The sequence below is a fragment of the Pseudorca crassidens genome, chromosome 9, assembly GCF_039906515.1.
Source record: "Pseudorca crassidens isolate mPseCra1 chromosome 9, mPseCra1.hap1, whole genome shotgun sequence".
Lineage (NCBI taxonomy): Eukaryota > Metazoa > Chordata > Mammalia > Artiodactyla > Delphinidae > Pseudorca > Pseudorca crassidens.
In genome coordinates this window covers 71,624,823-71,642,140 of record NC_090304.1, presented here as the reverse complement: position 1 = coordinate 71,642,140, position 17,318 = coordinate 71,624,823, and the positions used below count along the sequence as shown (strand labels likewise).

Sequence of the window (17,318 nt, the reverse complement as noted above, 5' to 3'; positions counted from 1 at the left end):
TATTACAATTAATCTAATTTAAAACCCATCCTTTTCTCATTTAGGGATAGACAGTTTTTAGAATATCTCTGTGTTCTTTTCCATTTGCCCTTTCCTTCTGAAATATGTAATGTCATCAATTTCTATAAACCCAGTCATTATTCCTGAGATTGTCTGCTAAGGAATAAAAAGACGACATCAGCATTATTTCTTAGCATAGAGCCATCTACCCATCTCTGCCCTTTCTGCAGTGGTTTCTGCCAAAATGGAACATCTAAAAAGAATAGAAGGAGAGTCAACAACTGTAATTTACTGTTTGTATTGATAATTGCAGTTAGCTTTCTTATGGTCACAATTAAAATTTTTATTTGGGGTATGTGTTTTATACTTAAGATATTTTGTCATTACAGTATGTTAAAAAATGTTGAAGTTATTAAACTATCTTCTAAGGATACCTTTAAAAATCTTCAAAAATTGAGGGATTAGTATGTTAAGTGGAGTCAAATTTCTGTTTTGCCAGAATTTTTTATATGTTGAACACATTTTTTTAACCTCTTAATGTCTGTATGTAAAGTTAATTATACACATTACTCTCAATATTATTGTCTCCCATAGATATAAATTCATAAGCAGCTTTTACATTTTAATGGATAGAATTTGTATGTTTTTTGCTTTTCCATTTTTAATGAAATAAACTAAAGAAGATAAATGTAAAAATTAACTTGAATAATTTATTTTAAAGATATTTAGTAGCTTAAAATGCAGCAATTATTTCTCCTTAGCAGTTGGCCTTTTAGGGGCAAGTAATTTGCTGATTACCTCTAAAGTCTCATAATTTTAAGAATTCCTAACGTCCACATAATTTTCTAGTGGGATTAATTTATATAAAGTGATCTAGTAAATTGCCTAGCAGTTAAGTGTCAAAATAAGCAATTTCTAAATATAATTCATCTTTATCCTTTTAGTGTTTTGTTTTCCAGCACATAATTACTTAATAGGCATAATTTTACCTGATGAATTTCAAGCATAGCTTCTTTCAGCTATAATAACACATCTGAAGAAAGAAACTTTCCTTATGTAGCATTCTTGAGATCACAACCCTTGTAAAATAATCTATTAGGACACATGGAACTGATACATAAAAAGTATCAGTTCTTATTTTATAACTAGTTTTTCTCTTGATTAAAATCGTAGGATTTTATGGGAAAAAAATTTAAGCAAATACTGTGACTGCTGTCTAAGATATTTGAAGACAAATCACAATTAAATTTACTATTGTTTAAAATTTCTTAAATATTTTATACCCCCTTTTATTTTTAACATGAGTCAACATTTTAGAGAATTTCCTTTCTTCTTTTTAAGTTAGTGACTTGAAAGTTGTCATCAAATTAAGACTCTGGGGGCTTCCCTGGTGGCGCAGTGGTTGAGAGTCTGCCTGCTGATGCAGGGGACACGGGGTTCGTGCCCCGGTCCTGGAGGAAAAAAAAATTAAGACTCTGAAGAATGGCATCTGCCAACTTTTCTGCCATCGTCGTTAATTTGTTGGTTTTATTGGTTTTGCAGTCTTACTATCCAAATAATTTTTATATTTCTATGAAGTTACCTTAATACTTGTCTATTCTGCTTATGTTCATTCCTGAATTTTTAACCATTTTGTATCTTTGCATTATCCGAGTAGCTGAAATCAAGACTAATCAATGCTATGGAGCAGTGCTGTACCATAGAACTTTTGGCAATGATAGAAAAATCCAGCTTGGTACCCACTAGTTACATGTAGCTATTATACACTTTAAATGTGGCTAGTGCAATCAAGACACTTAGTTTTTAACTTCTATTTAATGTTAACCAACTTAAATTTAAAGAGCCACATGTGACTAGTGGATACTGTAATGGAAAGTACAGTTTTTTAAAAATCCAGGACTTGTTTTTTGGTTTTACTTTTTCACAGAAATGAAACAAGGTTTATGATTTCAAGGTCATTGTGTAAGATTCACTAGTATGATCAAAGTCACATATTCCCCAGGATAAGATATTAGCTTTATACTTAAGAGAGGAAAACATGGCAATATTATTCCTCAAAATTAGTGTAGCTATGGGTTATTTTCACTTCTAATATAGAACAACCCTGGAATTCTTCTATTAAGAGTAGCATCTGTTGAGAAAGTATATTACAGCTGTTACAGTTTGGGGTGTTTTATTATGCTTTAGGGAAAATTGACAGAAGAAAAATTTAAAATGAAGTATTATTTTGTCTTGTACTTTGCGAGTTTTTTTTACATTTTTATGTGTTATCTCCTCAAAAGCAAGGGCCTGGAATTGACATGATTCTCAGCTGTGAGGGGAAAATATTTCTCAGCATAAGAGACACTCTTATGGTTGAGATGGAGCTGGGGAAAGGGTAACTGAAAGATTTTGTTGGGAAAAGGCAATTATAGGATTTAGCGGCTGTTTGAATGCAGATTCCTAGGATGGAGAGTCAAAGATAACCCTCAGAGCCAGGGTTACTGGTGTCGTGTGGTGATTTATAACTTATAGAGGAAAGTGAGGAACAATCTGTTTAGGGTAGGAGATTAGTCTGAAACATGTTGATTTTAAGGTTCCAAAATGCCCCAGCAGTTCAAAATGCCCCAAAGCCAGATGGAAGGGCAGAGCAGAGCTAGCTCTGAGCTCAATAGCAAAGATGCAGCAGTCAGTCGCAGGGCTTGCTTGTTTTTCACATCACATGCCCTTCTCTCTCCTTAATCTGCTCCACCCTCCTCCCCGCAATATAGTGAAGCTCAACAGTTCAGTAGAGTTTTGTTTGTATCAAGAAGATGGAAGCTATGGACGAGAACGCTCACTTGAGAGAATGAATGTCAATGAAGGAAGTGCAAGGGATGTCTAGGAAGAGTGTAGAAGTGTTCAAAGAAGTCAGTGTATTGGATGGTTCAGTGCTAGGAAAGCTGAGCAAGGGGAGAGTTGCCTAGCAAGAAGCAGATGTGAATTGTCCATGGAGGTGAGAAGGCCAGTGATTGCAGGGGTAAGCATCTCAGCTGGGATCTGAAGAGTGTGGGCAACTGTTGTTCAGTGGGTGTAAAGTTTCAGTTATGCCAGATGACAAAGTCCTGGACATCTGTTTTCAGTACTGTACTGTGCACTTGTTAGGAGGGTAGAGTTCATGTTATGTGTTTTTTTACCGTAATTTTTTAAAAGGGGAAAAAAAAAGTCCTTGATATCTTTTTGCAGGCTGTAATATGTGCAGACATTGAGACAAAGATTCTCAGAACTGGCTGATTTTGGGTTTTTTTTCTTTTCCTGAATTGTTTCTGTCTGGATTCACTTTCAATTCGGTTGAGCGGATTTCTGCAATTACATTAAGATGCTTAGTTATGGGATTCAGTAGGTGTGACCATCAGACCAAAAACTCTGCAGAGCAGTCATTTAACATTTCAAAAAGGCATTAAAATGCCTGAAGATGTGATTAAAAGAAAATCAGATGTAGTCTCAAGCAGCGTTTCTGTGATGGTGGAACCTTCTGTGACGGAGATGCCTGCACAGGCCTGTACAGTAGGAGCCAGAGCCACGTGTGGCTGCTGGGCACTTGAAATGTGACCAGCATGATTAAGCAACTGGATTTTGAACTTTATTTAATTTTAATTAATTTAAATGTAGTCACATGTGGCTGATGGCTGCCACATAAGGCAACACAGGTCTGGAGACTTCAGAAAAGTGAATCAGGACATAAATAAAGTAGGAACCCAGTCCTTGGGCATTTTAAATTTGAAATAAAAGCTGAGGAAAGGTATTGCAGGGGACCAGAACTCCAGCTTATGGTTGTAAAGGGAATCTTTTGGATATGGTGCTATCCTATTTCTTTTGTGTTTTATCTTATCAACTTTAAAAAGATACAGAAATAGAAAGTAGGTGGGGAATAAACTTTCAGGAAAATGAGTTTTAAGTAGAATTTACAAGCTGCCTTGATTGTTAAAAAAATTTTTTTTCACCTTCATATAAATATGCAACACGGTCAACTGAGACAATAGTAGAGTCTTCACCAGAAAATATGCTTCTTTTACAGAAGCTGGAAGTAGACTCATCCTTTCAATAGTGACGCCATTTAAAAAATATAACCGAAGAAGGATACATGCTGGTATAACTTTAAAATGTTAGTTTTCCCTTCTCTTCAGTGTATAAATAGCTCTCTTAGGTGAGGCCACGTCATCTATCCCCTGGGCTATTGCACTAGCTTCCCAACTAGGGTTTTGTTTTGTTTTTTGTTTTAGGGTGTTTTTTTGTAGTTTTTTTTTGTTTTGTTTTGTTCTGTTTGTTTGTTTGTTTTGTTTTTGTTTTTTGTCTCTGGCCCAGGGACCACATCACTCCCAGAATTGTATTATTAAAAACACAGATCTGATCACAACTCTGCTTCAGGAATTTTACCTCAAATATGTATACAATTAAAAGTTTCAAACACATTTTTGAAGGCTGTTTTTCACTTTTGAAGTTAGTGGGTTAAGTGAACATTTTCTCAGCTGATGAAAATAGAATTGGTAAAACATTTCCATTAGCATATGGGTAGTATGCAACAAGAACTTTAAAGATTTATAACCTAAACCCTAGTAAATCCACATCTGGGAATTTTTCTAAAGAAACCGTCTTAAATACCACAAAATGTGCCCCCAAATCTCTTTATACAAAGATATTCATCATAGCATTATTTATAATAGTGAAAACTGTATATAACTTTAATGGAAAATGACAAAGTAAATGATAATTAATAAAATGATGTCTTCCCATATCACTTTGTATATGCATCTGCTATGGACTATATCATATGATGTAGTTAATGCATTTTTGCCAATCTACTCCTTTTTTGTGTCCCCACTGTGCCTAGCACATTGTGAATGCTCAGTGAATATTTGCTGAATAAATGAACAAATGAATGTTGACACAAATGAAATCGTGTCAGTTGCTTCTTATCAATTGGTTAAAATTAATAGATGTTATATTCTTTTAAGTGCAGTAGTGTGCAGTTCCATTTGTGATGAAACTGTATTTCAGATTTAATTCTCTGCTATTCCAGAAAATATTTTTGTAGGCAAAATAACTATTTCAGACATTTAAAGGTAAATTCAGTTGATAAATATATCAAGTAATGATTTTTATAAATAAATCATATTAGTAATAAATCATTCTCTTTCTCCAAAGTCCCTTTGTACACTTTTAGTTTATTTTTCTCTCCCTGTATTTTCTCTGAATTTTATGTATTTTTATGCACATAAATAAAAGCCTCCACTTATCTCCCTGTTGATATTTTTCCCCTCAAACCTGTGATTTGTCCTCACAATCAGTTCCTCTGGCTGCTTTGTTTATTTGGAATGATCATTTGTCAAGGAAATTGCTTTTCACATACTAGCGCATTAGGCTATACTATATAGAGAGTATTTGAAATTTTATTTTCTATAATTTACTAAGGCTAGCAAAGGGAAGAAATCTGTTATTTTCTTTTAAATTATTTTTCCAGGTAAATCTAGATGATAGTTGATGCAGACAAGAAATACCAATATTAGAAATTCTAAATTATTCCTTTTTACATGGAATCCTCTAATGTACTTCACCAGTAGATAGAGATCTATTTGTCATCACTTCACAAATATAACCTAGATGCCTACTTCTTTCTGAAACATTGGCAGTTTGAGAAGATTATTATTTAATATATTTATTTCAGTAGAACCCTGAAATTGTTGAAGACTGTGTGCCAAGCTCCCAATGGCAGGGACCATATCTGTTTTGCTCGCCCTATGTCTTCAGTCTATCACAGTATCTGATTAGGTTCTCAAAGAATTGTTCAATGTCTGACTGCTTCCTAATGAAGTAAGGGATTTAAATAACTGTTTTGTGTTTGGTAGGCTCTTGGATTGTAAGGAACAAAAAAAAATTCAGGTTACCTTGTGGAGAAAAAAAGAGAGCGGGGGAATGGAGAGAAAGAAGAGATGATTAGGCTCTTCTCTTGCGAATCTGTAGGAACTCTAGTGGTTTTCCCATAGAGGCTGGTATCTGTTGATGCCACTCTGCTGCTGCTTCATTGTTTTCTCTTTGCCTCTGCTTCTGAGAGCTATTTTGTATCTCTTCTCTGTCGGATTACATTACTTTCCTATAACTCTAGTACTCTAGAATCTTACTGGTCCAGCCAACTACCCTCAGCTCTGTCTGGGTAGAACTTTTTTCATCAAGGCACTCGTGGGCTGCAGATCAGCTTCTGTGTTGATTGGTCTAGTTGGCTGTGGCCAGGACACAAGGTCATGTGAAATAGTTATTGCCATCCTCAGATAGGAACCACCTAGAGCTGCTTCCTCATTTTAGCAGTTTCCTGAGGAGGGCTTGGTGGCAAGCTTAATATTAACACTCCTTTCCAGCAGACATCTGTTCCCATGTTCTTCAGTTTCCCAGTCTTTATAATATTTATAAACCATGGCATAGTCCCTATTTTTATGTAATGACTTTGGAGGGCTTCTATTTCAGAATCTTAGGCTATCGCTTTTATTATAGAAAATTAAGTGGCCATTCCTCCTATCTCTTCTCCTGGTTAAAAAGGATTTCAAAGCCTGAGAGTTCTTCATCATGCGTACCGAGAAGGAAGTTAGTCCCTGATTGAATGGGGACACCAAAACAATTTAACAAAAAAATTAAAAACTTAAAAAAATAAACACTCAGACATACCACTGGCAATCTAGCAGTTGTTAATACTAAATAGAATAGCAGTGGAGCAATAAGCATTGCTATAGTCTACATTTCTTAGATTAAATTAACCTCTGCTTCTCCAAGGTTTACATTTTTCTTACTTAAAGCTTCAAAACTTTATATTAAATATGCTTATCCCTATTTTATTCAGAAAGAAGAACACAAGTCAGATCATTGCTTTGGGTAGTTGTGTGTAATCCTCTTAGAATTTAACCTTTCCTTTAGCTTTCAAATTGAGGTCTAACAGTGTACTAGTATACTATTAGATATGATTTTATTAGGAAGGTTGATGGTTTTCAGTCACGTCAAATATGGGCTAAAAAATCTATGGTGCTGTAGAGTGTTACTGAGGGAAATGACATTTGGGAAGCCTCCTGTGTGCCCAGCACTGTGGTAGGAGCTTGTCTGTCCCATTATCTTGTTCATGCAATGGCCATATGGGGTTTTTGTTGTTGTTTGTGTTTTGCGGGGTGGGTGGGGGGAACCAAGACCTAACACTTACTCTGATTTTACATAATTCTATTTATTTATTCCATTTATTTTAGTACCTCAGCAGTCAATCTGCACCGATTTAACTTTACATAGAAAGTCATCATTAATACATAAAATTTTTCTTTTAAAAACAGGATAAAAGAATCAGAGTATCTCAACCCTTGACAAGAGGACCAAGTGCCTTTATTCCAGAGAAGGAAGTAAGTTGATGTCTTAATATACATAAAGTGTGATTTAAAAAGTAGCTTAATTATGTCAAAGAATATCTCCATTTTTTTAACATGGAAGTAAACCTGTGTTTTGCTCTTATTTCTTATTTATATGTCAGAAAACCACACAGGTATTTTCGTTTCAACTTCACTTAAAAGACTGTGCGTGTGATAATCTGCCTTTTTATTTTGGAGTTAGGTAGTACTGCAAAGTTAGAATAATATAAATTTTACCATATTTGATTTCAAATATAACTTTTCTAAATAAAGCTGCTAACAATAATAAAACAATATTATTTTGAAGGTTTAAGGTTTTAAAACGGCTAGTGTTTCATGGTGATTATAGGTTACATAAATGTTAAGAAAAGACATTTTGAAATGAAAAAGTGAGTTTTCCAACTAAACCTGTTGAAGAAAACATGATATTATATCACTAGTAGTTAATCTTTTCATTTGGTTCTAAGTCTCTGGTGGGACAGAATGTCACAGGATCTCCACTCCAAGCTGCACCTTTGATGAGGGTGGGAAGTTAAGATGGTAAATGTTGAAAGAAAGGATGTAAAATGACACAAAGGAGATTATAATCAATACAAGGTTTCTGTACCTATTTAATGGGTATATATCTCTATGAAAGATCACAGCAATGTTTAGGACCTGTAGATTCCTAGATGCCTCTAAGTTATACTTGGGCTAAGAAAAGTTTAAGGACCACTAAATGAGTTTTTCTCTGTTTCAAGGAGTTATTAATTCATATTAACTATGGTTACATATACTGATTTACTATTGGCTGCAAAGATATCATTTATCTTAAAGCACCAGCATTATTCTTTATTGTTCAGAAATTAGTCAACACATATTTATAGAGTACCTATTATGTTTCAGGCAACGCTTAAAAGAAGGGATGAGTAGAATTTGATTAATAACACAGGCCAGGCCATTGCCACAGTCAGCAATTCCATCATGTTCATTTGCCTTTTTAGTGACCTTACCATCTACATGAAACTCCAAAGTTAACAGTAATGTTTCAGGAGCTCAGTGACTGTGGCTGATCTAGGTGGTGACCATTCATTAGAGAAACTGCTGTGCTTGTCCTATTTCCCTCATAGAGCACAGGGTTGCTCTTAGTGGAGTGATTGCCTCATATATATATAAAGACTTCCTGAAACACAGCCATTTACACAGTATGTATTTGAAGACAATCTGGTTTGCAGAAGCAGCTGCTGTTTTCAGGCTCTGTTGCATCATATGAATCTATTAATGTATTTTAGGCATCAGTTAAACAGAAGAATCTGCTGCTGGAAAACAAAACAAAAACAGCAAATAGTCTGTCCCTAATTATATGTAGTTTATCTTGATCCTATCATATTTTTAACTATCATCTTGGTTCCCTGTAGTTGACAAAATGGGAGGAAATGGGCAAATGGAAATATATTTGGTTTTATAATGAGCCAAAGTGGAATTGCCTCTTTTTTACACCATTGTAATTAACATTTCCTCACAATTTATACTTTTCAAACATTACATTTCCTTTGGGATTAAATTTTCCTCAGTCAGTAGTGTCTTTGTATAATTTGTACTTATTTTCAGACTGTGAAGCCAGCCCTGAAAAGTAAACAGAATTTCTTAAGAGCAGTGTGGATCTTTGGAAAGACCATGAGTCTGGACTTTAGGAGATTAGATTTTAGACCGGGCTGTGCTATTAAATAGCTTGTATGAGTTGAATTTAATCTTGAGTCTGTTTCCTTATCTAAAATAAGGGACACATTCTTCTTAGGTCTAGAACTCTAATTCTAAAATACCAATAAATAATGAACCAATCTGAGAAATACACATCTGATGTGTATTAATTCCCACAGAGCATGGTCCTTCTAAGAGGTGCTAATAAGCTCTTAACACCTTCGGAGCCAATTCTTGGTATGACACCCGAGCTGTCATTGTTTATAAAGCTATATGTAAATAATCTATTTTTGAGAAAGCTCTTTTGATTCTCTCCAATGCAGCATGTTCATTGTAATAATTTACTTTGTTTTTAGTAATTAATATGATAGGCTCAAAATAGGAATTCTAGTGTCCTTATTAATTTTTCAATTAACACTTTCCTATAAATTATCATATTTTTCTTTGTCCCTAAAAAGACTGCAGAAAGCTTTTTTATGTTGAATAATGAAAAAAGCAAAGGATCAGTCTGAAAATACTTGTCTTAAGATATAGTGATTAAGTATCTTCATAGGCTATTGAGATAAAATTGTAAATATATGTAATCAGATGCCAGTGCTTTTGCCTCCCCAATTTTGCCTTATGTGCCTGGCAAAGCAGATGGGAGCTTCTTTTCTCCAGTTTCATAGCTGTGTGTATAATGTTTGATAATTTGACATTTGTTGTTTAATAAATTGTGGTCCCAGAGCCAGAAATGCATGGGCTTTCTTTTTCATTTCTGTTTCTAATATGAGCAACTACATAATTTCAGTGTCTGTTAATATAAAAAGAACATTCATTTGCTTCAATCGTGGCATAATGTATGTAAACCAAGGGTGTGTTTACAAAAATCATGATATTGTTTTGTTTCTTGATGGGAAGGTTGTCCAAGCAAACACAGTGGATGAACGTACTAACTTTCTTGTGGAAGAATACTCTACATCCGGTCGCCTGGACAACATCACCCAGGTCATGAGTCTGCACACGCAGTACCTGGAGTCCTTCCTGAGGAGCCAGTTCTACATGCTGCGCATGGACGGCCCCCTTCCTCTACCGCACCGGCACTACATCGCCATCATGGTGCGCTGTGTTCACGTGACATCATCCTCACTTGGTCCCTCTCCCTCCTAGTATTATATGTGTGTGCACAGCTAAGTATAATTAGGTAGAAATAAGAACTGAAAAAGCCTGTGGACTTTTGGATCCCAAGTCCATTGGATACATTTTGAATGCTTTAAGCCACTCAATGTACTGAATGTTTCTCATTTAATTATTAGTAAAGTCATTTTCCATGTTTAATCTCTTATAATTAAAGATGCTTGTAGGGTCCAAAGTAATATCTCTAGTAGCCCACAAGTTTTGTTTTTGCTCCTGATAGCTTTGTTTTATTATTAATATAAAACAGGTTGTTTGTGCCATTTTAGTCATTCTTTACAAGATGAACATCACTAATTTGGCCAAATAAGAGGAAAGTATCAGCCAGCACCAAAGGAGGCTCTGGATAAGAGAAGAATTCTTAAGTGAACTCTTACACTTCTAAGTTTAGTAGTTGGTACAAACTAGTTAGCTAGTTAATGTCTGGGGGGGGAGAATTATAAATTGGGGTGATAGGCAGCAGGAGTAATAAGGGTAGAAGCAGTGCTACAGTTGGACTATTGCTGGAGGAAAGAAGAAGACAAGATGCAAGTGCTATATATTTGGAGGAGTTAGTGGAACGGCTGGGCTGGCAGAGTGAGCAGAGCCGGCCAAGAGTTAGTTTTTATCCAGTTTAATTTGTTTATGCTCTCACTGAAGTTTTAAACAACAAAAAAGGGCTGCATCCTGTGTTTTATTAAATGATGAACTTGACAAAGATTACTCAGCTTAAGGCTTTGATGACAGTAAGGCCGAAAGCCAACTTAGAATGGTCACCAATGAAGAGAGAAATAAGATGTAGAAAATAGAATAAAACAATACTGTTGAACTGAGAAGCAGCCTTGAGGAAATGAGAGGTGAAAAGTCTGTTTTGCATGGATTTACCAACTTATCAAGGCTGACGCTGGCTTACATATGAAAGAAAGGGTCAGTGAGCTTCAGTTTCACCTCAATAGGAGGATGGGCACAGATAAGGCTGATTTACAGTTATCTCAAAGGGAGTACGAGAAATACTCAAATTAGCATACATTCTGAATTGGTACAGTACAAGTTAATGAGATTTTATTGCTTTTTAGGTAGAATACAGTTGATATCATTTACCATAATGAAATGAACATGTATTTCCTTAACATAAATAGAAAATGGGTTCTAGGTTGACCCGTACCACTTCTGGATGGGAAGTAATTGGCTTCTTGTGACATTAGCTTATATAAAGTATCAGCTTTATGTATTGACTCAAGAATCTATGACAGCATTGTGATGAAAGTTTTAGGAAGAGGATTTTGTTAGAAAAGAATTATTAGCTATAAAAATTAACTCTATCTCAGCGATTGGCTTAGTAATAGTAGAATAAGACCATACCATGACTATTTTATCCACTAACTTTTTTCTTTGTGTTTCAGGCTGCAGCTAGACATCAGTGTTCTTACTTAATAAACATGCATGTGGATGAATTTTTAAAGACAGGAGGTATTGCTGAGTGGTTGAATGGTTTGGAATATGTACCACAAAGACTGAAAAATCTTAATGAAATAAACAAGCTGTTAGCACACCGACCCTGGCTGATCACAAAAGAGCACATTCAGGTACTGAGTGTTTCTTTTGGGAAAAAAAAAATAGTTTACTAACGGTTCTCACTAAGAGTTAATTCTTTAGTTAAGTATTTTACTTAAGACTTAATTTTAAATACTTGCATATTAGGAACTTGAAAAATAAAAAATAGTGTAATAATATGTGTAAAAAAGATAAATTTAGAAAGTCAGTGGGTTTAATTTAAATGTAAATGAATATTTCTCTTCAAGTAATCAGTAATTAGTTTATACTAGTGCTTTAGCGAGTAGCTATAAGAAAAGTTGATTCCTATTTTCAAGCCGTAGATAGAACAAAGAACATGCACTAGCAGGATAAGATACCTGGGTTCTAGTCTCCTAACTTTTTTACCCACAAGTTTGTGACCTTTAGTAAGTTTACTTCTGTGGGCCTTGGTAGTTCACCCTGCTATAAAATGAGGGACTTAGATTGAATGAGTTCTAAACTCTTTTCTAGTTCTAACATTTCATAATTTTAAGATTTTGAAAAAGTGGTTTTGCAAATAAAAATGATTTGCTAACTGGTGTGTGTATGCTTACATGCCTCTAGAAACTAGAACTTAGATAAGAGAGAGAACTGTGATTGACTGGAGCACTTGCCCTTCAAAAGGAGTGTCTGTGAAAGGCCTCCAGGGTGAGGTTGTTGTATAATGTGCTTAGCACTGTGTTTGGCACTTGGTCACTATTCAATAAGTAGGAGTCATCATCTAAATCACTATCAGTAGAAGCCTTAGGTATTTAAAATCCCTGCTTCTAATGCATAGAAATGTCCTTGGTTTTGTTTTGTTTTGTTTTTTCCTCATCTTGTTAGTTATTTACCCAGTTAAACCAAACTTAGCTTTTGTCAATATGCATACTCTCAGACTTTTATTATCTATTAGGGATTGTTTATAAAAATATGAACAAAGTTATAGCAATTTGAACGTGTAAGGGAATGGAGATATAGTCCTGGGCTACAATATAGCCCATGCTTAATAATTAATAGAAGACAGTGGAGCCCCATGAACATTGCACTTTTCAAAAAGTTTGAAAAGCAGAGAAAAATGTATGTATACTCGGATTATATAATACTACTTATAAAAATAAAAGAAGATATGTAAAAGTTATATTAGAGTGGTAGAATATGATTGATTTTCCCTTTTTTTCCCCTGAGCTTTTGGTAATATATTAAATTTGTATGTAGTTAAATAATGGAGAGTAAGGCAAAAGCAGTTTTTTGGTTTTGGGTTTTAGCTGTGAAGTGAAACAAATGAAGGTTTTACATTTGTGGTGGGGTGGGGGGGGGGGGTGAAGGCACAGCAGGACATATCCCCACACATCCACACGCACTGAGAAAGAGACAGACAGACAGATAGACAGAGATGGATGGGAGAGGATCCCTGACGGATTAACAGCTGGAATTGGTATTGGAGGGATTGCTGCTTTTAATGGCTTCACTTACGATTCCATCATTCATCTGGAGGATCCAGTAAAATAACGTATAAAAAAGTGCTTTGATATTCTTTATGTCCTTTCAAATGTGAGCTAGTATTCTACAGTTTCTCTCATCTGCTATAGGTTCTTCCTCCGTCAGAGAAGATATCTAAAAGATAACTAAAAGTTAACTTACTGAATAAATTTTTATGTGATTTTTAAGGTAGAGTCTCTACCTTAAAACCATAAAATGAATGATTTTGCTAGAGAATCTTTAAAGTCCCTTCCCTACTTAAAGTAGCTTCAGTGTTCTTGGATTCTCTAAAATACCTTATTAAAACAGCATAATATGTAAAAGTGCTTTGGAAGCAGAAGTTCCATTGTATATATAAGGAATTTCAGAGAAGCCACGACATACTTCTGCTGTTAGGTTTGATAGGTTTAATGTAACATTGTTTGAGCAAAGCTGTATCTTTAATATATGAAACATGTTTAAAGGGAATTTTAAGTATTATAAATGGACATGTGAAATTTTATAGATTTTTCCATACTTTCTAAAATTGCTTTGTAGCATTGTATGATTTTCACTTTTACTCTGATTTGCTTTTTCATTTCAGAAACTTGTCAAAACCGGAGAAAATAATTGGTCTCTGCCCGAACTGGTACATGCTGTGGTCCTACTGGCACATTATCATGCTTTGGCAAGCTTTGTTTTTGGTAGTGGCATCAATCCAGAAAGAGATCCAGAAATCTCCAATGGATTCAGGCTAATATCAGTCAACAATTTCTGTGTGTGTGATCTCGCTAATGACAACAACATAGAGAATGCATCTCTAACAGGCAGCAACTTTGGGGTTAGTTTTCTTAACTGTTTTCTTTACGACTTTGCCTTTTAACTTGCTACGTCAAAAATATCTAGAGGGCTTCCCTGGTGGCGCAGTGGTTGGGAGTCCGCCTGCCGATGCAGGGAACACGGGTTCGTGTCCCGGCCCGGGAGGATCCCACGTGCCGCGGAGCAGCTGGACCCGTGCGCCATGGCCGCTGAGCCTGCGTGTCCGGAGCCTGTGCTCCGCAACGGGAGAGGCCACAACAGTGAGAGGCCCTAGTACCGCAAAAAAAAAAAAAAAAAATCTAGAGAATTTATCTGATTAAACAGGATATTATGTACTTGAAATATTTCATATAATTTTTATTACTGTAAAAATTTAACCTGTACCTGAAGTTCTGAATTGTCTTAAGGAAGCTTTTAAAGCAAATAGATTACAAATCGTAAGCCTGCCTCAATTTTCAAAATAAGTGTTAATGTAATTTAATATATACCAAATTCTAGAATTCTAGATTAAATAAATCCATTCATATAAACTTTTTGTATTTATAGCTGAAGCAGAAACACTACACTTCTGAAAATGTTTGATTTTGTCATATGATTTTCTTTGGAGTTACTGGAAAACCCACTTAGGAACTTAATAACTCTGCTAGTGCCACTATGCATAAGGTGACATTGGGAGATGGAGACATTGACTGGAACAACTTTTAATATTAATAACACCCAGTATTATCTTCTCTGGCTCCAGATCGTCGATTCTCTAAGTGAGCTAGAGGCCTTAATGGAAAGAATGAAAAGGCTTCAAGAAGAAAGGGAAGATGAAGAGGCATCTCAGGAAGAAATGACCACTCGCTTTGAGAAGGAGAAGAAAGAAAGTCTTTTTGTGGTCTCTGGAGATACTTTTCATTCATTTCCTCATTCAGGTGCTTTTTTATTTCACTGTCTTTGCCTTTTAGTTGTTCTTAGAACCCTGACAGACCACCTTCAGTATTTTCCATATGGATATGTCCAAACGGTTTTACTACCACGTTCCTTTAATTTAGTTCTCCTCTACCTGACCCTGATGCCATTGCTTCCCCTCTTATGTTGGTGTATCTTTGAATATATTTCAGATTCAGTTGAGAGGTACTTCAGTTTTGTAGTTCATATTCTATCCTGAATAAAATGTTTTTTCAGAGCAGACCAGTTGCTTATAAGGTTAGATAGGAATATTTAATCCATCCTACTTTTGTAATTTTTTTTAATGATAAGTAAAATTCTGTTTCGACAGATGTAATTTGTAAGAACTATCTCTGCCTTTTTTGTGGGTGGGGAGTTATGTGGGAGGATTGTTCTCAACACTGCCACTTTTTTCCAGATTAGTTCTAAAATTATACTGCACTTGCATTTGCATTTCTTTGGAGAAACCTTTGGAATTTTATAAAAATATATTATTTAGGTCATTTTCTTAGATTAAATTTGGAGGAATTCATTCTGTATTAAAAGCTAGGCTTCTTTGCTCTAGTCTTAAGAGCACACTTTTTTCCTAATACTCTGAGAGACTTTGAAATAGGAGAGAAACTTTCCAATTATGACTAAAAAAGATATTGAACACCACATAGTAAATGTTATTAAAATAGCATAGACTCAGTAGACTTTGAAAGCTTAAACCCTTCAAAGTCATCAATCTACATAACATTTATTTTTACAGTTCCCTTGGTTTAAAAGAGGGCTTCCAAATGACTAGTCATAAAGCTAGTCAGTCTCATAAATCCTGAGGGTAATTGATTTGGCTATGTTTGTTAAATATAACGTTGACCAATAGCTCTCAGAAGTTTTACCAGGAAGAACAAGAACCCCTTTTATCATTTCCCCAATGATTTTTATTATGAAAGATTTTATCTACCAAACTGAGTATATTTAGTAATAATTTCTCAGAGCTTCTAACCAGCAGGAAATGCCGAATATAAAGAAGCTTATTGTTTTGGTTATTGATTTACTGTTCATACTACAAACATTTATTGTACCCTATGTAATCTCAGCAGGGTGGTAGGTACTAAGCTTTCCAGGCTAAATAAGGCATGATTCCTGCCCTCTGGGGGGGCTCTCATTGCTAGTGGGAGAGAAAGAAATAATTACAATACATGACAGAATGTGAAGGGTATATGGACCCAGTCGTGGTGGGGGAGGAGTGTGGACAGAAGGGGTCCTAGAGGAGGACTTCCTCCAGCTGCCTGGCTCGAAGCTAAATCTTAGACACTTGAGTGCAAGGGAGTCTGACAGTGGCTGGGGGATGGGGAGTTGGTGGTGAACAGCATACCTGCCTGAGCCAAGGCATGGTGGTAAGGAAACAGGATGCTGGGTGCAGAAGCAAGTGGTTCTGCATTAGGACGTAACTCACGAGGTAGGTAATGTGAGGAGGAAGCTGATTAGGTAGGTAGAGGCCTTATCATGATGACCTTTCTAACCTTAAAGAGCAAGTAACCTGCCCTATTTTGGACATGTTGAGTTGTGATGTCTCTAAAGCTTCCAGTCTGGAGACATCTAGTACAGTGCTTCTCAAACTTTAATGTACACTTGAGTCACTGAGGAATCTTGTTGAAATGCAGATTTCTATTTGGTCCATCTGGGCCAGGACCTGAGAAGCCTCATTTCTATCACGTCTCCAAGTGATGCCCGTGCTGCTGGTCAGCAAACCACACTTGGAGCAGCAAGTGTTGAGCAGGAGAGAGTTTTAAGCTCAAGATAAAGTTTTGGAAGTTATCAGCATATATTTGGGAGTTAAAATCAAAAGCGTTGTTTATAAAAATCATCCAGGGAAAACAAATGGGACAAAGGAAAGTAATGAGCCTTCTAGGTAAACCAATATTTTAAAATGTAATTGTATTAAGGTTAGTAATATCTGTTCACTTTTAGACATTAATTTTTGTGTGTATGTATGAAAAATTTTAATATACACCTCTTTATAACTGAAAGAGTGAGTAGACAAAAATCCAGAGAGTATTTAAACTTATTTAGCACACTTTAGCTAACTGACATATATAAAACACTATATCCCAATCTGCAACATATAGCATTTTTTCAAGTGCACATAGAAAATTTCCCAATGTCAACCATATACTGTTAATAAAACAAATCTCAACAAATTTTGAGATTAAAATTTCATGGAGCATAACTTTTGACTGTAATGGAAGTAAGCTAGAAATCAGTAACAAAAATAACTGGAAACTTCTCAAGTGTTTAAAAATTAAGCAGTATACTTCTAAATAGCACAGAGTGAAAGAA

At 35.4% G+C, this 17,318-nt stretch overlaps 1 protein-coding gene across 3 annotated transcripts in view; it reads left to right on the top strand.

Moving 5' to 3' along the window:
* The window catches only part of SESN3 (sestrin 3), a 76,515-nt gene that overhangs the window by 38,747 nt on the left and 20,450 nt on the right, over window positions 1–17,318 (top strand). For all 3 annotated transcript variants that reach the window (XM_067750755.1, XM_067750753.1, XM_067750754.1), the window contains exons 2-6: window positions 7,323–7,388; window positions 9,975–10,172; window positions 11,630–11,812; window positions 13,846–14,082; window positions 14,803–14,977. In XM_067750755.1, coding sequence (XP_067606856.1) covers window positions 7,323–7,388; window positions 9,975–10,172; window positions 11,630–11,812; window positions 13,846–14,082; window positions 14,803–14,977 — 859 coding nt within the window. The remainder of the gene's footprint in view (window positions 1–7,322; window positions 7,389–9,974; window positions 10,173–11,629; window positions 11,813–13,845; window positions 14,083–14,802; window positions 14,978–17,318) is intronic.